Source organism: Hirundo rustica, chromosome 5 (assembly GCF_015227805.2).
Source record: "Hirundo rustica isolate bHirRus1 chromosome 5, bHirRus1.pri.v3, whole genome shotgun sequence".
Taxonomy (NCBI): domain Eukaryota; kingdom Metazoa; phylum Chordata; class Aves; order Passeriformes; family Hirundinidae; genus Hirundo; species Hirundo rustica.
Window position 1 is genome coordinate 40,955,503 of NC_053454.1, and position 21,772 is coordinate 40,977,274.

The 21,772-nt window shown below is 42.5% G+C and overlaps 1 protein-coding gene across 1 annotated transcript; it reads right to left on the minus strand.

Moving 5' to 3' along the window:
* Nucleotides 1-3,051: 3,051 nt before the first annotated feature.
* Nucleotides 3,052-21,475, minus strand: TMEM154 (transmembrane protein 154). Its single transcript, XM_040065109.1, has 6 exons — nt 21,346-21,475; nt 12,870-13,181; nt 11,109-11,136; nt 9,872-9,957; nt 8,366-8,426; nt 3,052-4,607 (listed from the first exon to the last, which is right to left on the minus strand). The coding sequence occupies exons 1-6, from the start codon at nt 21,473-21,475 to the stop codon at nt 4,592-4,594; spliced, it is 633 nt and encodes a 210-aa protein (XP_039921043.1). The 3' UTR covers nt 3,052-4,591.
* Between the last annotated feature and the right edge of the window lie 297 nt (nt 21,476-21,772).

The window sequence follows — 21,772 nt, forward strand, 5'->3', positions numbered from 1 at the left end:
TTTGCCTGAATTTTAGAAAGCTGATGAATGAGAGTTAGTTATCTATGTACATCTATGTACACAGCCATGCACATCTTCTCAGGCCTGAGTAATTGTGACATCAGTAACAAGTAATTAGCATTCATAGACTTGAGTGGATTAGCAGGACTATGGAAAAAACACAACATGTAGACCCTAAAAACTTTATTAGAATATATCATTTAAAATCTCAAACTATTATATACAAGTAATATGTGTTTCAAATATTTACATTACAAAATAATTTGGAATAGCTATTTGATAAAAGAGTTGAATATACAGCAGTCTCACATAAGAAAGGTAAGGAAAGTTCAATTTAGGGTCCCCCAATGAGTTTAGCATTACAAAAAAAAATTATATTTTTAATCTCAGAGCAAGCATTATCTATGACTCTACAACTTATGATTATCTAGAAACTAGAAGAACATTCCTTTTTGCTGAGGTTAATGTTAGGGTTATGTGCTTTATAAGTGCAGGACCCTTATGGAATTAATTCACTGCTGGTAATATCAGCAACCTTATGTTTGTAACTTTATGGAGGAGTTATCTCTATTTTGTTAAGATACTGATTTTTAGCATATTTTGGAGAGGTGTTGGTTCTTAATTACCCTTCTTATTGTCTATGTATTTCTCAAACAAATCCTCCTTTGGATCTGTAGCCTTTTTGCAGGACAAAAAAGCCTCATGCTGTAAATTAGATGTCAAATAGTCTTGAAGTGCTGGATAACTACTGAAATTATTAAAGAAAATGGAAGAAGAGGTAGCAGTTCCTTAGGGATCATCACATTTGTGAAACATTTAGAAAAATACATAGTGGGAGAGAGACACTTCCTGTTTCCATGCTTTTTCTCATTTTCTGCTGAGGGATGATAGCTTGAGTTATCAGTTATTGGTAGATGTTGCAAGGTGATGCTGAGATGGGTTGGCTCAGATCAGGCTAACAATGAGGATACTGCCACAGAATACTCTGTAGTGCATGGTGAGAAAATCGTTTTTGGGGTTTGCTGCTATCTTATCTGCTGTCTGGTTGTTCTCTTTTTTATTTCGTGGGTTAGAGAACCTGACTCTGTGAATGATTTAGGGAAAATGAAGAGAAGGTGTACAGTTAATACTCATGAACTGGAATATTACAATGTTTTGGCTGTGTTAATGTAGGTGTGAAATGGTCGAAATCCCCTGTAATTCAATCCACCCACAAAATTAAAATACCGAGGCAAAACTGTGCAAGAAGAAATGACCAGGAACTGATGAAAAGTGTAAAACAAACAGGACAGCAAGGGGCACGTGGGCGAGTGTAAGAGGGAAATACCAAATGGGGTGAGGGAGGAAAGGGGCCAGAGCAGTGCCCATGGTGGGGCTGCACCCTTGAACCCAGAGTCCACAGAAAGCCTTGGCTGTGAGCGAGTGAGTGAGTGTTGGGCCAGAGTGGCCGTGGCAAATGCAGACCTCAGTGTGAAAGTGCTGATCAAAGAGAGAGACCAGCGGGGTGAAACGGAGCAGTGCGGAGCTGGGCTGAGGAATCAGATGAATGAGTGATCCCCTCCATAGTTTAGGGCCATGGGAAGAATAACAATAATGTATAAATGTTCAAGGAAAAGAGAAATAGTAGAAAATGTATTTGTCTAGTACTGAGAATCTATTAGAAATATCCATAACTATACTGAAATGCAAATTACTTGACCCTTGGTCTGTTTCACACAAGGAGGACAGGACCTTATGACAGGTGAGATTTGATGGAGTGGTATGTTTTTCAATAGTAACGTGGCATATATTCAGTTTGCATTTTAAAAATCAGCAGATAGAGAAAATTTCTGTCAGAACTGGCCAAGGAAGTGCCCAATGCATTGTTTTGTATTTTTAAATGCTGAGAAAAGTTCCTGAAAAGGCAAGTAAATTCTCTAGCATGCCAGAATTTAGAGAGGGTAAGTGACATGAATAATTATAAACCTCTAACCTAGACATTGGTTCTGGACAAAATCGATTTTAAAGCTTTATAAAGAGATTGATCAGTCATGAACATTGGAATAAGAATTAAGGCATAAGGTTACAGAAAATACATTCTCTCAAAGGTAAACTTGAAAAATAAAATGTATAAGTAAAACTTAATATCTAAGAGACTTATTTGGAGCTGTGCAGCCTTTTATCTGGCAGATGACCCATCTAGAATTAACATTAGCCCCAAAGCATCAACATGCAAAGCACAGGCTCTTTTCAAATGCCACAGCAAACTGAGTGCATTGCACTATTATCAGTGTGTGGCTCGGACAGGTGATGGATCATCAGCGTGCCAGAACTGAGTTAAGCCATACAATGTCACCTTTGGGAGTTGGTTGATTTTCAAAAGCAAAAATAAATAAAATATGAAAGGCAAGGACTCCTATTTTTCATGTCCAGCTGTGCTTCAGCTCTCTCCAGGGAGAAGGCAGCAGCTGTTAGACATGGAGCTGTGTGGACTGGAGCATGGTGTGGTGAGAGTCACTGCTGGACACTGGTGTTGTGAACTGCTGGGCCCCACTGACTGCGCTCCAACCACACAGCTGGCGATGGTCTTAAAATACAGACTTTTATCTCGTACCATTAAAAAAAAAAGACCCCAGTCTCTCTGTCTTGGGCATCTTCAGGTTACTGCTTTGCAAGTTGTGGGAAACCTGAGCAAAACATCTTTGTCTGTTGGAAAGAAGTAGCTAACAAAACTGCTACTGGAAAATATTTTTAATTTTTTTTTTTTAATTTTCTACATTTCAGTCTTTCATTTTTTTCTTCCCCTTGTGACTTTTAAACCAACAGTCTACGTTACAGGTTTACTGTTCAGGATATAGTGGAAAGGTTTTAAAAAAATAAATTGTGAAAGGTGAACATTTCTTTCAAAGTTAAAAATCATCTGAACAGGGAAAATTTATTCACCATCACTCATTTACTAAATCAAATATTTGCAATAAATTGTTTTGGAATAGTGAAGAAATCTTTTATTCTTTGAGGAAATTACTAATCAAGTCAAATTCAGTAATAAATGAATATGTTTACCTCTAAACATTTTTTCCTTCTGTATTTTTACATGTCTTTAATTATTCACAAAGCTGAACCATCCTCTGTATTTGTCAGCTGTTAGAAATCACAGAGGCTTGAGGCATTTGTTTCTCTCTTGAATCAAGCTATGCATGGTAACTTATTAGTGAATTATTTGCAGGCAAAACAAAACTGGTCATATTAAACATGTATTGAGTGGGAAGGCATTACATATTTAAATAGAATATGAGGATAGGTAGGGTAAAAGATACTGTAGGATATGAATCTGCTATTTTAAATAAGGCAAGAGAGGATTTGCCCAGGCAAGGATCCACTTTTGTGTGTGTTACATATTTAAGCTACATCCTTAAGAGACATGGTATCTAAAATCAATGGACACAGTTAAAACATTCATATTCCCACCTTGAAGTATCCCAGGAGTCTGATTTTTTTTTTCATTGTAAGTAAAAGGTGACTGGGCACACTTCCTCTTTCAGATACTGAAGGCTCAGTATTTAAAAACAGAAGCAGCAGGAAACCTCCTGCATCTGAAAACTTTGACCAAGTGGTTATGCATAACACATACTTATTTAAATCTGTGTTTAATGTGATAATGTGAGTACTGAATTGTTCAAATTTTCAACCTCACTGTGTTTTTGGGGGGGTTTTTTGGTTTTTTTGGTGGTTTTTTTGTTTGTTGTTTGTTTGTTTGTTTGTTTGTTTTAATAAATGGTTTAAAGTTGAATATTCCTGAAGTAAGTGGTTAGAGAACAGCCCTGGGCAGGGAGAAGAGTTACATGGGGAGAGCTAGCCCAGGGCACTCATCTGTGGAGATAACAAACTGAAAGGCAGTCTCCAAATAATACTTTTCACTTCTACAGTGCCTTTAATCTGAAAACCAAAAAGCACTCTACAGAGTCTGTGCCCTCGCTGGGCTGCAGTCACTTGTGGCTGTTCCTCTGAGAGCATTTTCAGCTGCTGTCTGTCCTCAGAGCTGGTCTGTCAGTCCTAGCCTGGTACCTCCCTAACAGCAGACCTGTGCAAATCAGTGAGTGCACTGTTCCGAAAAAGCAAATTGAGAAATAAACATTGCATAGGCATGAGCTTCATATCCACGGAACCAGGGCACTCCAGAATTACGGACACTGAAACAAACACCCTCAAAACCAAACCAAAACAAAGAAACCCACCAAACCTGGAACAGAATTGGTTTTAAGTGCTGCACAACACACAACTGCAGAACTAAATAGAAACATGGACTGGTTTGAGAAATTTTAGCAGGGGTAAATAAGAGGTTTCTCTTGATTTGGTGAATCTCATTGCAAAAAGAATTTAAATCAGTCCTTAATCTTGCTACGGTGCTTTACTTTTATTCTTTTTTTTTTTTTTTTTTTTCCTCTTGGTGATGTTTCCTTTCTGAAGACGATACAAAGCAGGACGCAACAAAAGCATTTTCTTCTCTAGACTTTTGAGATGAATTCTATTTAAATCCAGTTCTTCCAATATCTGGGACTGATGAGCTTGTGTGTTGCATCCCTTTAGCCAGTTCTCTGCTGTCCTGAGGACTTCATGATTCACCATCACTGTGTACATGTGGAAAAGAAAAAAACACCAGTGCCACCAGTGTTGGTTAGTTGTCTCAGCAGGAAATAAATCTGTCACTTATGCAATTAATGAACTGATGCTGGCAGCAAGGGCTGCTCCTACTCCTGTTTGATGGTTCATGGCTGCCCAGCACAGCCTTTCTCCTGCTTCCAGCTCTCTTTCCACAGCTGAGGATAACTTTGGAATTTTTGGTTTACATCTGACATCATAACAGACACATTTTCTGTTTGTCCCACTGGTTTCTGCCCAAGTGGCTTGCTCCCTGGCACTCTCTTAATAATGTTTGGCTCATGCCAATGTTAAAAAATACGACATCTTATATTGGCTGATTAGAATTCAGTCAGCAGGGATAACAGCAGGCTTTTAAACCACTTCTGAAGCTAAAAGGGCCACTCATAATCTTAATATTTTACTTTTTTTCTTAAGTCTCTTGCCAAATTGAGGCACATTCACAGTACCTCTTTCAGTACTGACTTACCATCCACCCAAAACATTTCTCCATAAGAAGGAGTCCTTTTTCAGACAGAAGGACTAGGAGGGTGCCCAGCAGCACCCAAGACAGACCAAACCTCCCAGGTGAGGGGACATAGGGGGACTGCTTGTACTCCAGCCCCTACAATGACCCGTGCTATGAAGGGGACAGGCTGCACCTATTTTTCTGGGACACTAAAGGTCACTGGAGCAGAGATTGGTCTCTACCCTCTTGTGCTCCACAGATCATCAGCCCTTGCCTGCTGCCCCTGCACACATTGCCTGCTCCCTCCTGCATGCACAGGACAGGAGCCCTGGCCAAGGGCAGCTGGCAGGGGGGAGTTGCAATCCTGTGCTCAGGCACAATCAGGATTCTAGCAGAAGGTTTCAAAGGCAAGAGGTTTTAATTCAAATTTATAATTTGAAATGTGTATACAAATTTTGAAAATGTGTATATAGATATGTTTGTAACTCAGCCTACAAGGCCAGGGTAGGTGACCTCCACCTCTCAGGGATCCCAGGCTGTCATGTCTTGCCTCCTGTGCACAAATGTGCAGCCTTGATGCACACGAGTACAAATTTTGCCATAATAATAGCTTTGTTTCATTTTATTTCTTAGTCTTTCACTTTCCCTGCTCAAAAGAGCTGCTGAAAACATCTATTTATCTGTATGTAATTCTCTTTCTGACATTATTTATTCATCTAAGAATTCAGTTGGGAAAAACAGCAGATCTTGAACTGATAAGGTTCAATTGCAAATAAACAGGAAGCAATTGTTTGTTTACCCAGAAATCCCACCACTTCAAATATATTTTCACATTGAAATGAAGCATATTTCAAAATTTCATGTGAAATGAAATTTGAAGAAGTAGTCTTGGGAAACGGTCAACATAGAAATATTTTACCACCACACCGTTCTGTTCTTCAAACTTCCAAAAATTTTTATGTTAAAAATTCATTTACTCTGAAGAGTAGTTTTGGAACAACCTTCATTTTGAAAATGTCAAAGTGTCATTATTGAGATATTTTGTCTCATATTTTTCAAAATTATATCAAAATCATTCATAGTTCAAGACATTTGAGTCTTGAACTCCCCCTCAGCATCTCTGTGAAGCAAGAAAACACCATCTCTGTTTAGTGTAGCCTCAAGATGTTTCCCATACTGACATATCAATAAAATCTAAAAAATAAATTACCCTAATTTTAGAAGGCTTTTGCCCAAACAAAGCAGACTTTCAGAATCTTAAATGGAATCTAATATTCTTGCACTTTGTATTCAACTAATATCCCTTGTCTGAGTATCTCTGAATGTTTTAGAGATAAATCTCGTATTTTTATTTGCATTTGTTTGCCTTTCTACAATTTAGGGACATAAATATCTCTAATGTAGTCTGATGCTAAGTTACCATTCACAAGACAATTTGCTTAAATAATGTGTGTGCCTTTGCTCTGACTGAAGCATACTTATCTGAACAGGGTTGCTTTTTTTGTATTAAGGCTTAAGCCTCCCTGTAGTGTTCTAAAATAACTCTGTTTTACAGGTGGGGAGATTGAGGTAGGGTGTAGCCCAAATATGCCTTTTGATAGCCAGGAGCAAACCCCGCTTCTTCTGATGAGGTTAATGCAAATTCAGAACAAAAACACTTCTTTAGCAAGGATGGTAAAATGTCAGCTAAAGCTGGTAGGCCATGGTTTTTTGTGGTTTTTTTTTTTTTTCCCCTTAAAATGAATTGTTAAAGATTTGGAAAGTAAACTTGATGCTAAGGATGGTATTGTGCCTGAAAAGCCTTTTACAGTATGATTTCTGCTGATGTTAGCCTATGGCTGAAGCACCCTTTGTCCTATACTCCCTGCTATAGTCAGTGGTATGCTCAGCAAATCTGCATTTAGAGAACTGCTGTGCAGCTGCCTCTCCTTAACAATTTTTCCCCCTCTGAGTTATCATTTAGCAGCAGGAAGGGAAGACCCAGATGGCTAACAAATCCAGGATCTTTTCCAGTTGCTAAGGGTAAAATTAATGCGCTTGCTTGCATCTGGAACCTAGGATCTAAGCTTTTTTTTTTTTTTTTTTTTTTTTTTTTTTTTTTTTTTTTTTTTTTTAACAAAACTGAACAATGATTTCATTTGCAATAGGTGTAAAAAGAAACCTTTTATATACCAGTGGCTGTGGTAGACAAGCCCCATCCAAAGGTTCCTCTGAAAATGCAGCTTTGGACCATCTGAGCTGCAAACTCAGCAGCAGTGGTGATTTAACATCCCTATCTCACTCCTGAGCAAGGAAATTCCAAAAAGAGGATTGGGCTATTATGATAGTCTACAGCAGGAGCTGCTGTTCTTCCAGAGAGGCATGTTCAGTGGAGTTATCTGATGCCATGGGCAGCAGAAGACCTGGGTCCTCTCCCTGCTTCTGGCCTTGCCTGATTGCATCAGTGCCTCCCTGCACCAGGGATTTCTTGGCACACAGGATGGCTTGTTTGTTATCATAACCTGGCACAGAGAAGCTGCTTTGCCCGCTCCTCAAAATGCAGCTGCAGCACAAGGGTGCAGGCAAGGGCAATGTACAGCCTCTTGCTTCCAGCTGGAAACAAGCATCAGAATTTTTAATCAGGGAAAATTGCGAGGGGTTTGGAAGTTCTGGCCAAAATTCTGAGGAAGCCAACCAGAAAGATTTTAAGTTTACAAGCTGTCAGGATTGCGTTTTTGCATCCCACTGGGATCGCGGCTTGGACTATCAACTAGTGCCAGCTCTGGGGTAGTGCTGTAAGGGGGCACCGGGAAGATCCTTCGTGTTTCTCATTCTCTTTTTTTCCTTGGAGTCAGACAAGCCCCTGTCTGTCAAGTCACAGCTCCAGCCAAAACATCTGGCAGTGGTTCCCAAGAACCTACAGGCACCAGGTGGCAGAGGGGAACCGGGTGCCTTCGGTGAAGAGTGCCAAGGAAGCTATGCTGTGTGCTTGTATTAACACCTTGGGAAACTGTGATTAAAGTCTGATCAGTGAGGGAAACTCCATCTGTGCCATCTGGTTGTCTGTCTTGCACCACTTTACAACTGTAAGATTATTTAGCAGTGCAGTTTACAGGAAAAGACCTGTTTAGGAATAAGAGTATCAAGCCTTTTGTTTAAGTTGAAGTCAAAGTTTCTATATATAAAAATTTTAAAAGTTAAATGGACCGAAGAATAATTCTATAATTACATACAAAAAAATAGATTTTTTTAGAATGGCATTGACCATATTTCTTCAAATAATGTAATGAATTAAAATACCTTGGGTTGGCAATTGATTCTTTTTCTTCTTCTCTTACAGTAGGCAAACATTCACAGTCACCTGGAAAAGGGTAAGAAAAATGAGTATCATTACTCTTGGCACTTGTTCTACATTTATTTCAAAAATGCATCAACTTTTATCATGCAGCCACTCTAGAATATAGATCTGCAGATGCACTTCTGCACCCTTTTATCTGCACGGTCCCCACAGAATAAATCTTACACCTCCTTCCCTTTGATAGGTGTTGCCACAATTTATTTTTTGTATATTCAAGTTCTTTATGTACACCTATACAAACGAGCTACTTTTGAGGATTGTCTCCTACACACTGCCACAGGGAGAGTTGTTTGTTAATTTTGCACTGCTGACAGTTGTACCTGTGCTTTATAGTCCAGCTGGGAATTTGGGCCTGGAGTTTAGGGAACACTAACGCACACACACGCACACACACACACATAAACAAACGGAAGTATGTAAAATATTTGCTCCCTTCTCTGCACAAAATTTTAAAATATGTTTTACACCACTTCTTTTCCCATGCAGTACACTTAATGCCTCTCTTTCACTACTGCCACTTAGCACGTTTTCTACAAGAGCTTGCGAACCACGAAGGTCAAAACCCCATCATGTGGAGCACTGTGCTAACGCAAAGAAATGCTCCAAAGAGCTTTATGTCCTCAAAAACAAAGACTGCCTAGTAGGTCAGGCAAATGAGCCATTTGGATAGAAGGCAAGGGACCAGGAATGAAAAACATATCAGTGTTTCAGCATTTCCTAGCCAGTGAAAAGCTGTTCATGGTTCAAAATCAGTCCTTGGTTAACTCATGGCTTACCAAAGACCTGCATTTTTTGAGGAGACCCTGGAAGGACAATGCAAACCCCTTAGAGATTTTGACTGGGGAATTCACCTGGGAGAAAAATGGGGGGGAAAACACAAGGTAGTTATAAGTAACTGGGGAGGCAGCTGCTGCTGCTGGTAGTTACTGCATGTTCTAATTGCTCCGTGGGGATAGCCTTGCAAGGGAGGAGAAGGGTGTATTCATAGGTTCCTGGCAGCAATTTTAAATAAATGGTGGTCTGAACTATGAGCAAGTGCATATTTCTTCTACAGTGTGGAGCACAAAAGTGTAGAAATTCTGGAGACTGAAAGGACTAGATGCTTCAGAGAAACTATTATCTAGCATTAAAAAGTGTATTTAAAAATATAAATAACATTCACAGCTATAAGTGTGTTTAATAGAAATGTCTACTGGAAACTGAAAACATTTATGAGATTCTATCACATATTAAAAATAAACTCCCACACAAACTAAAATACTCCTCTGAAAAAATCTACCCCTGACACTTGTTCAGTTATTTTAGTAGGAGGGAGTCAAGAGCATGACTAAAAGTGTTGTAGGAAAAGCAGTGATACGCATACAAAACACCTTCCATTGATTTCCTATGCATGGGATTTACGTCAGCAGGCAAGAGAGGGAGGATGGAGTAGAGGGGTTACCGTGTACCATTTTTATTCATGCTGTTCATCCATTTATCAAGTTCTTCCATTTCTATCTCCATAACAGAGGGTGTGTCTTCTTCAAAAATAGGACTTGAGAGAAGAGAGGTGGGAAAAAAACATTACACAAAACGCTTAATTTAAACAACTTACGATGGAGTGATTTTGTATGACTTTTCTATAGTTCCAGACACATGTATAAACTCTGGAAAAACCATCCTAGCCCACTAATCTGAGGAGATGTCAGCCCAGTGGGTGTGGACCAAGGGGCCATGAACAGATGCGAGGGAGCGGCACTGAGATGCCAGTCCTGGGCAGGAGTAGGGCCAGCTGAGACATAGCACACAGAGGGATTCACACTGTGCAGCCAGAGACATGCCAGAGCACAGGATCACTGCAGCTTCTAGAAAACTGTCCCTGCTGTAAATAGAAAACTAAAAAAAAATAAGATAGTTTGTCCCTGCCTTCCTGGAACACATGACAGAAGTACCATTGCTCCAGTGTTAAAAGCTGAAGGCCTAAAGTTTCATCATAGCTGTGACTGACATTTGCAGTGATTTCAAAGGAAAGGTCATGAGAGCTGCATTTATTTAAATGCCTCTGCTTAGTTTCCATTTGCTAATCATTCCTGCAGTCATATGATAGAAAATATTTTTTTAGCCAAAAAAAACCCCCTTTTTTTTTTCCCCTCATAGAGCCAATTCGTGAACTTTCAGCATTGATTAGCAAGATGGAGGTAAATAAAAGGTAACAATAAAAATTATGACTCTAATTAGAGCCACACAACTTCTGTCTTGTTTTCCAAGCATTTAAGGCATTGCTCCTGTGGCAGCCATGCAAGCCTTTCTGCCTCACCTCTGAGTAAGAAGATAAACTTGAAAAACAGGGGAGCAAGACACAGAGCTTATTCTGAATAGCAAAAGTCTGTGATGAGCCTGGGAACAGATCCCCTTTGCTCATGGGGCACCTTGTACCTCTTGTGGCTGATGGAGCAGGAGGCGCCTTTGAGCAGGATCAGAGAGGGCTGTGGGTGTCTGTGGGGCAGCCCTTGCCTCAGTCACCACAAACTCTTGTTCTCCTGCTCTAGTCTTACACTTCAGCCATTTACTGAAGTCACACTTTATCCACCTGGTTCAATGGATGGCGAAAAGTAATGGTGCTTAGCTAAATTAAAAGAGGCAGTGAAGGAGACAAAGGTTAGAGTAAAAGCTTTTTTTTTTAAGACTTATATTAATAAAATTTACCTTTTTACATTTTCGCTCCCCAGCTCATCTGGAAAAGAAGAAAGCTGGTGTTCATTGTTCTGCACAATATTTAGCCATTGTATTTACAGGGCCCAGACTGCATGCAAGCCTTGAATAGGGTCAAGTAAAATATGTGCATTTTCAAAAGGCATAAAAACTAAATTGCAGATGAAAGCAAAAAACATCTTATCCTGTTTGCAATTTTCAGAGGCACCCATTATTTAGAATCTAAAAGCATCTCATTATTAGCTCAGCCATGCTGGGAGGAAGCCCAGTGTTGGTGTTGCAGTGGGCAGGGCAGGGCAGATGCACACTTCCTTCAGCAAAACAGATGTGCTGAGGGAAATGGTATCCTGAAAAGGAACCACTTCTGCCAAAAAATTATTTACTGAAAGCATTGGGACATTTGGCTACAGATTACTCTTGGGCAGTTCAGCTCTCTGGAGACTCTGGGAGCTGCTCATGGGGAGAAGGGCTGTGGGGAGTTGGACTGCATGGCAGATTAGATCTCAGTTAGGCAAATGAAGCTGAACTATGTCAAAAGGGATCCAATCCACACATGACTCCAAGACAAAGTAAAAAATGGGGGGGAATGGTGTCACAGACATAATTCTGATAAATATCTTCACCTCCAGGAATCAAGTGACTGAAAAACATCTCTTAAATCACCTTATTTTTAATTCATTTAATTCATTTAATTCATATTTTTAATCCATTGCCAGTGGGTGATACCTCCCAGTTGTTCCAGCACATTCTCAGACTAGAGAGCCACCCCAGAACCACAGAGCCGTCTGCCCCAGCCTTGAGGGTGCCCAAAATCTGAGGCTGGCACAGGGCATGAGATCCTAGGATTGTGTTCCTGAAAGGCACTATATTTCCTAACCCTCTGAAGAGTGTACCTGCATTTCAATCATCCAGAAACAGGCAGGCAACTGGGTGCCTGGTTGCAAATTCATAGTTTGTTAGAGGGAAACCCAATGATCAGGCAAAAACAACGTAAAAACGCCCTGAAAACTTGAGTTAAAATCTATGTTGAATGTGTCACACTGTCTGCAGGCTGATGAGCTGACAGCTACAGTCTGACCATGTAGAGACATTGATACAGCTATCTCAGAATTCCACTTTCCAACTATGTGGTTTTAATATGACACCTCAGTTTGTTCTCCTGTGGCTTGACACTCCAAGTTACCAGTTCCTTTGTTAATAGATCATGGCACCTTCCTGAAGCATTGCCCACCCTACTGCAGCACCCAGGCAGTTTGACCTAGCTCATTTGCTGTGATGTCTTCACAGCAGCCTCCACCCTATGGAATCAGGGTTCCTTAAATTTGTTCCTTAAAATGATTTTCCTTGCTCTTAATTTATTGATGCTCCAAGCAGCTTTACCTTGAGGGCACTATGGGCAGTAGAAGCATTAATTTCACCTTGCCTAAAATTGTTGAGCATAAAGACAGAACAAGCATTTGCAGCCACAGTTACATCCCTGAGCATTCTCAGCATTTCCAGGAGCCAGAGATTGGTGCCAGGGCTCCCATGGGTGTGACAGCATGATCAGGAGGTGCCAAGAAGCAGAAGTAGCTCCTGCCCAAGGAGAGGTGTGTGACCAGGTACTGCTGGCTGGGGAGGATCTCTCTCTCACCTGTCAAACGTGCAACTACAATCAGAGAAAGGCATCCTAAATTCCTTGCCTCAAAATAATGTTCTGTTAATGTTGAACACATCCTAGCAACAGCCTTTTGATGCACAAGAAGACAAATTTACCTTGCTTGGACTTTTTCCTTTTATGATGCATTACAAAAAATGTGATCAACAAAATCAGCAGGACCAGCAGCGCCACAGGGACAATATATATCAAGATAGACTGTTCTGCCGCTTCTAGACTGTCCTCATCATTCACAGCATTCAGTTCAGTACTTGGAGAACTCTGTGTTTCAAAGCTGCTTTCAGTAGTGCTTGCAGTTACAAGTACTGGCTCATGGTCATCCACGGTTGAAGGACCCGTAGCAGGAAGATGTGTTGCTGTAAAAGTGGGTGATATCATCAATCCATCTCCTGATCCATCATTTCCAGAGTCTGTCAAATATAAGAGGACAACTTAACATTTCAAGGGTTTAATTAGTATTATCAGTGAGTCACAGTGTACAGCTTTAATATTTACTTCCTGTTTGATGTATTAAAAAAACCCAGCAGATGCCCCTTACACACAGACTGGAAGTCGTGGGCATCAGATGTAAAATTAGATTTCAACTTTGTCACAAAATCTTACCGATCACGATCATGTTCTTCAGCTGACTTTTACTGGGACACGTCAGCATGTGTCATCTATCTGCACACAGCTGCCTTGCACAGACTTCTTTTCCTGCAGGTTGGCATCCGGTCTTGCTCGCATGTGAAATTATTCTGCTTCTCAGTAAACCACACCAGCCTGTTTTGCTTCTCAGTCTTGGCGCGCATGTCCCTTCCCTTACCCAAGGAGTTAGGTACTGCCTTCAGAGACACCATTACCCCTGGTTCACCAATTCCTTTGGTTCACTCATCTCTATTCCTGTGCCTTTCTCAAATTCATTAAATTTGTCAAATTTGTCTCACTGTGAAAAACAGAATTAGTGAAAGGAAGTCTGAAGGATGCAAAAGCTGCTGACTTCCACTTCTGCATGGACTGGAAGAGGTGGTAGTAACATGGGGACCTTACTGCATACAGGTCCAATTAACTGTTCCTCTGACTGATTCTACAGGCTGGCTGAAGGAGTGTGTGGCAAAGCATCAGCACTGGGTATTCCCCATAAGTGCAAAGACTGGGGGTTTTGAACTTCGATCTCAGTTCTGGTTTCATTCATCATGCATTTTGCAAGAAAAGTGGCTAAAATTGGCTGTGTTGGTAATAGTGAAACAAGCGTTTTTGTGTGTTTAGGTAAGAGTCTATTGACTGTCACAGAGTTTAAAAGCTATAAAGAAGTACAGCAAACTCTGGGCTGATACTGTATTCTATACTGATGCCAAAAATCCTGCTATAGCCAAAAGTGCAAGAATCAGTCTTTAGATAAAATGCAACACCAAAATAATTTTCTTGGAATGAAATTAAATGATGGAGTTTTTTGTGCTACCTGCCCTTTCAGATACAATGCCGGCATGGTGCACCTCTCATTTTATGTAATAAAGAAGGATGAGATTTCTTGACTTTTACAATTACATGTTTCTCCTCGTTCTTGTAAAGTGCTGGGCAGCCAGAGTTTCCACTAGAGTTAGCAAGAGCTTAAGGTTTTCAGCACCTCAGTCCTGGCATTTCCAATCTCACAGGACTGGAACCAAAAGTACTTAGCATTTTAAATGCTTTTGTAAACACATTAATCTTCATAATGGCCCTGAGAGATGAGCAGTTATCATCTCCATTTTACAAATGAGAAATCAGAAGGACAGGGATGCTGTCCTTCACAGGGATGCCAAGTGGGAGAGAAAAACTGGGATTAGAGCGCTATCTCTTGCTTAATCCACTCTGCAGCATCTCTCCCACCAGATTTGTGTCAAGGAGGAGATGAGTATTTCATGAGACTGTATTCAAGGAAACCCATTTTCAGATGCATAAAATTATTTGAGTGTGACAGCAGTGTTTTATCTAGATTTTTATGCTGCACATATCACACAGGCATCTGATTGTTTCATCCTTTCCTAGAAACTAGAAAAGAATTTGAATACTTAATGTAATACTGTGAAGGTCACCAGACTCCTGGAAAGTGATAGCTCTTCTGTGGCAAAGCACTTTGTATCAATAGTCTCTCTGCCTCTTCTGTATTTAGTATTTCTGTAAAGAGCAAAGCACTATCTCTGCCTCTCTTGCAGGTAACAATGCCCTTAGGTGTGTGCTGCTCCATCCCTTCCTGTGATCTGCTGGCTGTCCTTAATCTTATCACAGAGGACAGGAGGGAGAGCTCCTCTCCCTTATTAGTTTGGCCATTTGACTTTTCCAAGGTAGTTTGTGGTTCCCAGTGCCTGCAGCCACTCCATTTCAATTGCTGTTGCGCAGCACAGCGAGGCAGCGCGAGAGATGTCTGTGCTGCAGACTGTGGCGTGATGGACTGTGCCACAGGCAGAGCTGATGGCCCACCACAGCCTCACTGAGCCTCCTCCATGACCTTGCTTCATCCTCCTCCTCTAACCACTGCCCTTGAAACCCATTGTCTGCCACCTTTGATATACCCAGAGGGACAAGCCTGCTGCTTAAAAGAGGGAAAGGGTATGGAGAAAATACCTTGCTTTTCATTTAATTGTAGAGTTAAAATGGATTTTTCAAATGTCTAAAGCACGGTGTGTCTTTAAAGCAAAGCAAACAGTCACACCTCATTAACTGCAGCGATAAACTTTCAGCTGCAGAGTATACTGTGCTTGATTTCCGAGAGAGATATTTCCAGTATCTCTGCCACTTTGCCTGGTTTTGAACTATGAAGCAGACTTCAAATCATTTGTCTCTGTGTGAAATAGAATTACATTTTCTAGTCTCTAGGCAAAGAAAATGGAAAATCACAGGGAGTGACCTTGCTGCCACATTTTTTTTTCACTTTGCATAATTCCAGGGACAAAACAGCATCTCTCTGGGACCACCATTTCCTCTTACAGAGATCTTTTCTCTGAGTGAATTAAATACATCTTTCAGCAGGGCAGCCAATTGCACAATGTTCTTGCAAGGATATTGCTTTTATTTCCTGCATTTTACCTGCTGCTTCAACACATCCCACTCCCCCATCACCTCTGAGGAACAGAGCTGAGCCTCAAGGGATGCCTCACCTGTCACCCAGCAGTTGCTCCCACTCTCAGGCCTCCCACACATCACCCTTTTTACTCAGTAGGAAAGTACAGCGTGCATCTGGGTTGGCCCAGTGGTTTGCATCAGGGAAGGATTTGTGCCCCCAGTCCGGCAGGGAGAGGTGGGCTCAGGCCTCCCAGTGCAGCTGTACAGCCAGCCACAGCCACCTGCCCAGGCCACATGAGACACACGTGGTTGGCCTCAAGATAGTTGCTCCTTTTCATGGTGTTTCAATTTAAGCTCAAAATAGCAAGTGGGCTGTGTTGCAGCTGGCCTGGGTGGCTGTCTGGTGGGTAAATGAAAGCAGGGCATTACAAGGTTTGGAGCAGGGAACAAGAACATCTGAAAGCTGGAGATATTGTGAAGTGCTGTTCAAACATTTTCTCTGTGCCAGATTCGCAGTGATAATTCATACCATGGACTGTCTTTTCAGCTGCTCTGGGGTTTCATCTTGCAGACATCTATTAGCTCCCTGCAAATGGGAATCTTACAACAATACAGTGTGACATTCAGGATGGAAAAGCAAGGCAGTGGAGTGTAACAAAGAGCAAGTCACATGTGACCATATAGATAACTCCTTGACTTTGCAAAGCCTGTGCCCTTTCTCTTGTTGAGCTTAGCCTTGCGCTGTTTGCTACATTCCAAAATCTATACTCCTCCCTCTGCACTTCTTGTCCAAGGAGCAAATGCTCATACAACAACCACATGGGCTTCGCCTTTGTCTGGACCACCTGGGGTATGTATGCTGCTGACTTCTTCCTATGTTAAGGGAAGTGGATGGAACTCACCACAGCTTCAGCCAAGCCTGTATTGCCACTTTCCATCCTTTCAAGAGAAGGGAGAGGGGCTGGCATGCAGCTGCATCCCACCCGGATGGGAAGGTGGGCACAGCTGGAACTGTAAGTCAGCAAGTTCGCAGGGTTCCACAACCCTGGTAATAGAGAATCTGGAACTCAAGGGACCAAAATACTTGAGCAAGCACTAGCAGCATCTCATGAAAGGTTCAATTAACAGTTCTTACAAATTATGAAAAAGCTATGTCCCTGCACGCAGATACCATGATATAAGATATTGCTCAATATTTTTTACTTTAAAAATATGCTTGGATCACTGATAGACTTTGCTTGAGTTTTGGAGGTGCTCCCAAACCTGCTTTTCATGGGAAACAGAGGTAGTTGAATATACCAAGTGGTTTTAAGATTGGAGTCCAAAAAATTATGTTTCAATCAAACAAACATTTCTGTTGTTGCAGCATTTCTGCCTCAGGTTTGTGCTGCAGCACTTGGAGGTGGTGATATGGGCTTCCTGATGAAGTAAGCAGGCAAACAGGTTTCTGAATTCACTTGGATGAGAGGCAAAGGAAAATAGCAAAGGAAAATAGCTGGCAGTCAGCACATTCAGTTTTGTTGTAGAACCATCAGTCTCTCTGCTACCTTGCCATCAGACTCAAGGACTGAGTTCTCTCAAGGGAATTTTTCAAATTACACTATACTGCCTACTGAGAGAAGCAAAAGCAATGAGATAGAGAAAAAGCAAGAACTATGTCAGTGGGATAGCCAGGCTTACTAGTTTGAAAGGAAAATTTTTATTTCTCCAAACTTTCTCATAACCATAAAAATGCAGTGAAAGGAAGGCTCACGAGAAGGTGACAGAGCAAGAAAAGGCTATAAAGCTGGAATAAAGTTACCATGTCCTATATCTGCTCCATACACACATTGTGTTGGTAGTGTAGTCATACCACTCAACATGGTCTGTGTGATCCTCTCGTGTACTGCTTGGCTCATCCCTGCACTGTTCCTCTCTCCACATTTCAGGTTGCTGCAAGAAGAGCTGTTCCTTGCCGTGGCCAGGGCTTGCCTGGCTGCCTGTTGCGGCAGGTCTTGCCTGTCAGTCTGGCTGGAAGAGGAATCCTTAAAAGCCTGCAGGCTAGCTGTTGGGAGCATACACTCTTCTGATGAGGGAGCACAAGCATTTCAGGGTGGCTAATCTGTAGACAAGATCCTATTAAAACAAGGTGCTTAGAAAGCGTTATCTAGGTATAACCTGAAAGAGGAAACAACTGTTTAAGCTCATTTATACAAGATGGAAACTGCTTTTCCTCACTGTATTTCTATCCATTTGAAGTGCTGCATTAAGGCAGTGTTGCAAATTCAGTCACACACATCTTAGAGTCCAGCTGTGAACCTGTAGTCTCATTGCTCACCCCCAGTACTAAAGGCTTTCCAGACCAGTTTATGCATTTAGTTGCTTCTACTTAATCTGGTGGCCTTCTAGCTCTGCATCTGTGATACCTGTACAACTTCACTGTGATGAAAATCTCTCAGTGCTCCTTGCTCTCAGGAGGACCCTGGAATTAAAGATTCAAAAGCTCCAGTGGCTTTCTAGTTATCATAAAATCTCTTCAGGGAAAAGAGACTGGTGTCGCTGACTGAAAATTAGTATACAATCTTGCTGATGTAAATGAGAGATTTTCTGAAATGCCCCTGGAGCAGCTGAATAAAACAGTGAACATGTATGTGGCTAAAATGGAGGAATGGAAGTAAATACATAGGAGAAGTTGATGTGTTCAGTAGGAAGAAATTTTCATCTGCTTTTTAGGGTACTGCGCTTTGGAAAGAGAAAATGTAGCAATTCCTCATTTCTTACATTGTTGCTTTGCTAGAAAATTTTAACAGGAGATTGTAACAGGTTCAAACTCATTCTCAGTTCATTACTTGAGGGGGGAACAGGTCAAAACTATTGCTCCCTTAGAGACCTTGGCTTTGCAGGGGGGCAATCTAAGACGCTTCTTCCGAGGAGAGTCAATCCCTGCTCTCGTGGTACAAGCTGCTGAATATCTGAGTCTTTGATAGTAGTGTTTCTTTGAATGACAATTCAAAACAACAGCACAGAGACCCAGACAAAATAAAGCACTACCTGCAATGACCCCAGCTCTTCCACTTGGCGATCTTACATGTTTTACTGTTTCTCTCTCTCACACACTTTCTTGTTCCCCACGTCAGACCACTTGTGCTGCAATTTCCCAAACGTTTCACCAAACACAGTGGGAGATGGCCTAGCCTGGGAAATGACCCATGGGTCTGAGCGTGTTCCTATAAGCTATAGTAAGGGTCCTACTGCTTGTTACTAGGGTCAGCACACACCTAGGTAGGTACTCAGGGCTGCTGCAAGGCTGAGCAGTGAGCACCGTCCCCTACAGTAGAGGTGATGTCCTACACTCTTACCTGTAGGGCTTCCTGACTGCATTAAAGCAAGGGGAAGGGAGCTGGTGCAAACCCCAATGTCCCCTCGGTATGGAGCTGGGAGAAGGCCAGCACCCAGAGCTGAGACCTCAGGAATGCTCTTAGGGCTACTGGATTAGAGTGATTGTAGCATCACAGGGAGAAAACCATCCATAAATCATAATCTAAATGCAAGGCTAGGCTTTTACAAGGTTCTGGCGCAGTATGGGAACAGGACTTATAAAGACTTTAATCCATCTTTGCTGCAAGATTTAATAATACTCTGTTTGCCTATTTTGTAAATGGTCTCTAGACAGTAGACAACATAAAAGGTGAAGACTGTCTGGCAAAAGGTGCAAAAGCTCCCTTAGAGGTCCTGCCCTGTTGATCTGTGTGCAAGGAAGGGTGAGAGCAATTCCCCTGGGAGGCTGCCCTCAGCAGAGGGGTTCCTGACCCACCAGTGCCTGTGGAGCACATAAGCCCTACATAAACTTTCCCCCCACCAGTTTCATTTCCCCTTCAAGGCTCAAGTTCTCAACTTCCCTGTCCCACCCTTGAAGTCAGAGTAAGACCCCAGGTATATTTTGGGGCTTGTTGCATAAGTAAAAACTGCGTTTGTGTGGGGAGCAAAGGTGGGCGCTCTCCTCCCCTTCCCCTATGACTCTGGATTGTCTCTGTAGAGTTAGAGCTGTCAGGGCTTGGGGAGGGCTCTGGAAGAACTGACTCACTCCCAAAGAGGAACCATTTCAAAATCAACCAGAATTTAAAGGTGGACCTACTGATAGGAAGTGGGGAGTGTGGGGAGTGTGACACACCTGGTGTGTGACATCTGCCTGGTGTTTCCTGCAGCCCCTAATGCCCACTGCAGAGAAGGGCGGGGGGCACCGAGTCATGAGCTGAGGGGCCCCGGGCTAAGGCGTGTCCCCCCCATGGGGACATGGTGATGAAATAGTAGCTCTCAGTATCCTGCACACGAGCTAGAGAAGCAGGAGCCCCATCACTCTGCATTGCCTTCACTGTACTTCTCCGTTTCCCTGGGACCTGTGTTTTGCTCTGCCCACGGCAGGATTTTTTTCCTCTGACTGCTTTGATTCTGAGCTACACTCAATACTTGCAGCATGTTTTCTTAACGTGTCTGCAATGCAGCAGGGCTGTAGTAGCACAGCCAAACCCAAACCATTTTATACCTCACTTAGCTCGCTCGTACAGTTAAGCAGGTCTCCTAAGTGCAAGCAGCTCAGCAGCACGCCAGGAGCCTGCAGCCCAGCACCCTGCTTAGAGGCAGTACTGTTTTTCAGGGAAAAAGCATGCACACCAAAACACCAATTCCAGCAGTGCATTTTGGGACATTAAGAGAAGTCCAGTGATGCCTGAGAGTGACCATCTTCTTTCCCTGCTTTCTGTGGAGCTCCCACTCCCTACAGCAGCATAGAGGCAGCGAACATTTTTAGTCCACACCAAAGCACTTTGTCAGGGATTTGTTTGACACAGAAAGGCTTACAAGCACTACCTCGGCAAGGTTTAACTACAAGAGCTGCCTGTCACGTTCAGTCACTGGCTGGCAAAATGTCAGTGGAATCAATGACCCCTGCAAACAGGCGAGAGTCTCTGCAACGACACCCCAGTGCCTCAGCATTTTGTCACAAGCTGCTTTTCCACTCATGGTTCTTCTCTTCAGAGGGTCAGAACCTTAGCCCGTGGTGCCAGCCACTTTGTTCCGCAGCTGAGAGTTCAAAATATTTGTCTCCGGAACCGGCTGTTCCTTTGTTAAACCAGTTTCAATGCACCGGCACTGCGGAAATCACCTTTTGAATGGAAGCAGTGCTTTTGCCTGTAACTTTGCTGTTAAACACTGATGGTATGGGTGTGGGGTTAAAAAAGTTCAAAAAAACCCCGAAACTTAGAAGCAAAATGCCTGATGGGTCAAGATGAAAACTCCGGTTCTCCACACACCTGCAGTTTGGGAAATGTAGGAATTGTAGGATTTGTTTGCTGCTGTTGGGAGATAGGTCTAAGGGAAAAAACGTCAAAGCTCGGAAAAAAAGAGGCGACTGAAAACAGAGAGGGTAAACACAGCAAAAAATGCGGCAGAGAGCAAGTCCCCACAGATCTCCTCCCAGTGCTCGGTTTGGAGGGTGTTGCCCTCCAACTTGGTCCCATTGCTGCAGGCAAGACACGCGGTCCCACCTCGGCAGGCGAAAGGCGCTTTCTTACTCACCAGTGCCGGCAGATCCCGCAGCCAGCGCCAGGGCGGAGAGCAGGGCGATGAGCCCGGGGCTCCGCATGCTGCCCCGGCAGCGCTCCCACCTGAGGGGCGCTCCGGCAGGCTCCCTGCTGCACCCGAACATCTACATTTCCTGCTTCCTGCCGGGGAGCATCTGAGCTGCATTTCTTCAGGAGATGGACTCTCTTTGATGGGTTTTAGGAAGTGATGTAATTCCGTCTGGGCCTGTCAAGCGAGCAATGATTGCAAAAGAAAGAAGAAGGGGAAAAAAAAAAAAAAGCAGAAGTTGCTCTCCAGGCACACACTTGGCTGAAGCACCTTTATGCTGTAGGTGAGAGAGCTCCCGCTCTCTTCCTCTCCTTTCAGTCTTGACTTTACTACCTTCTGTCTTCATCTACACACGCGCCACAGAGCATACAAA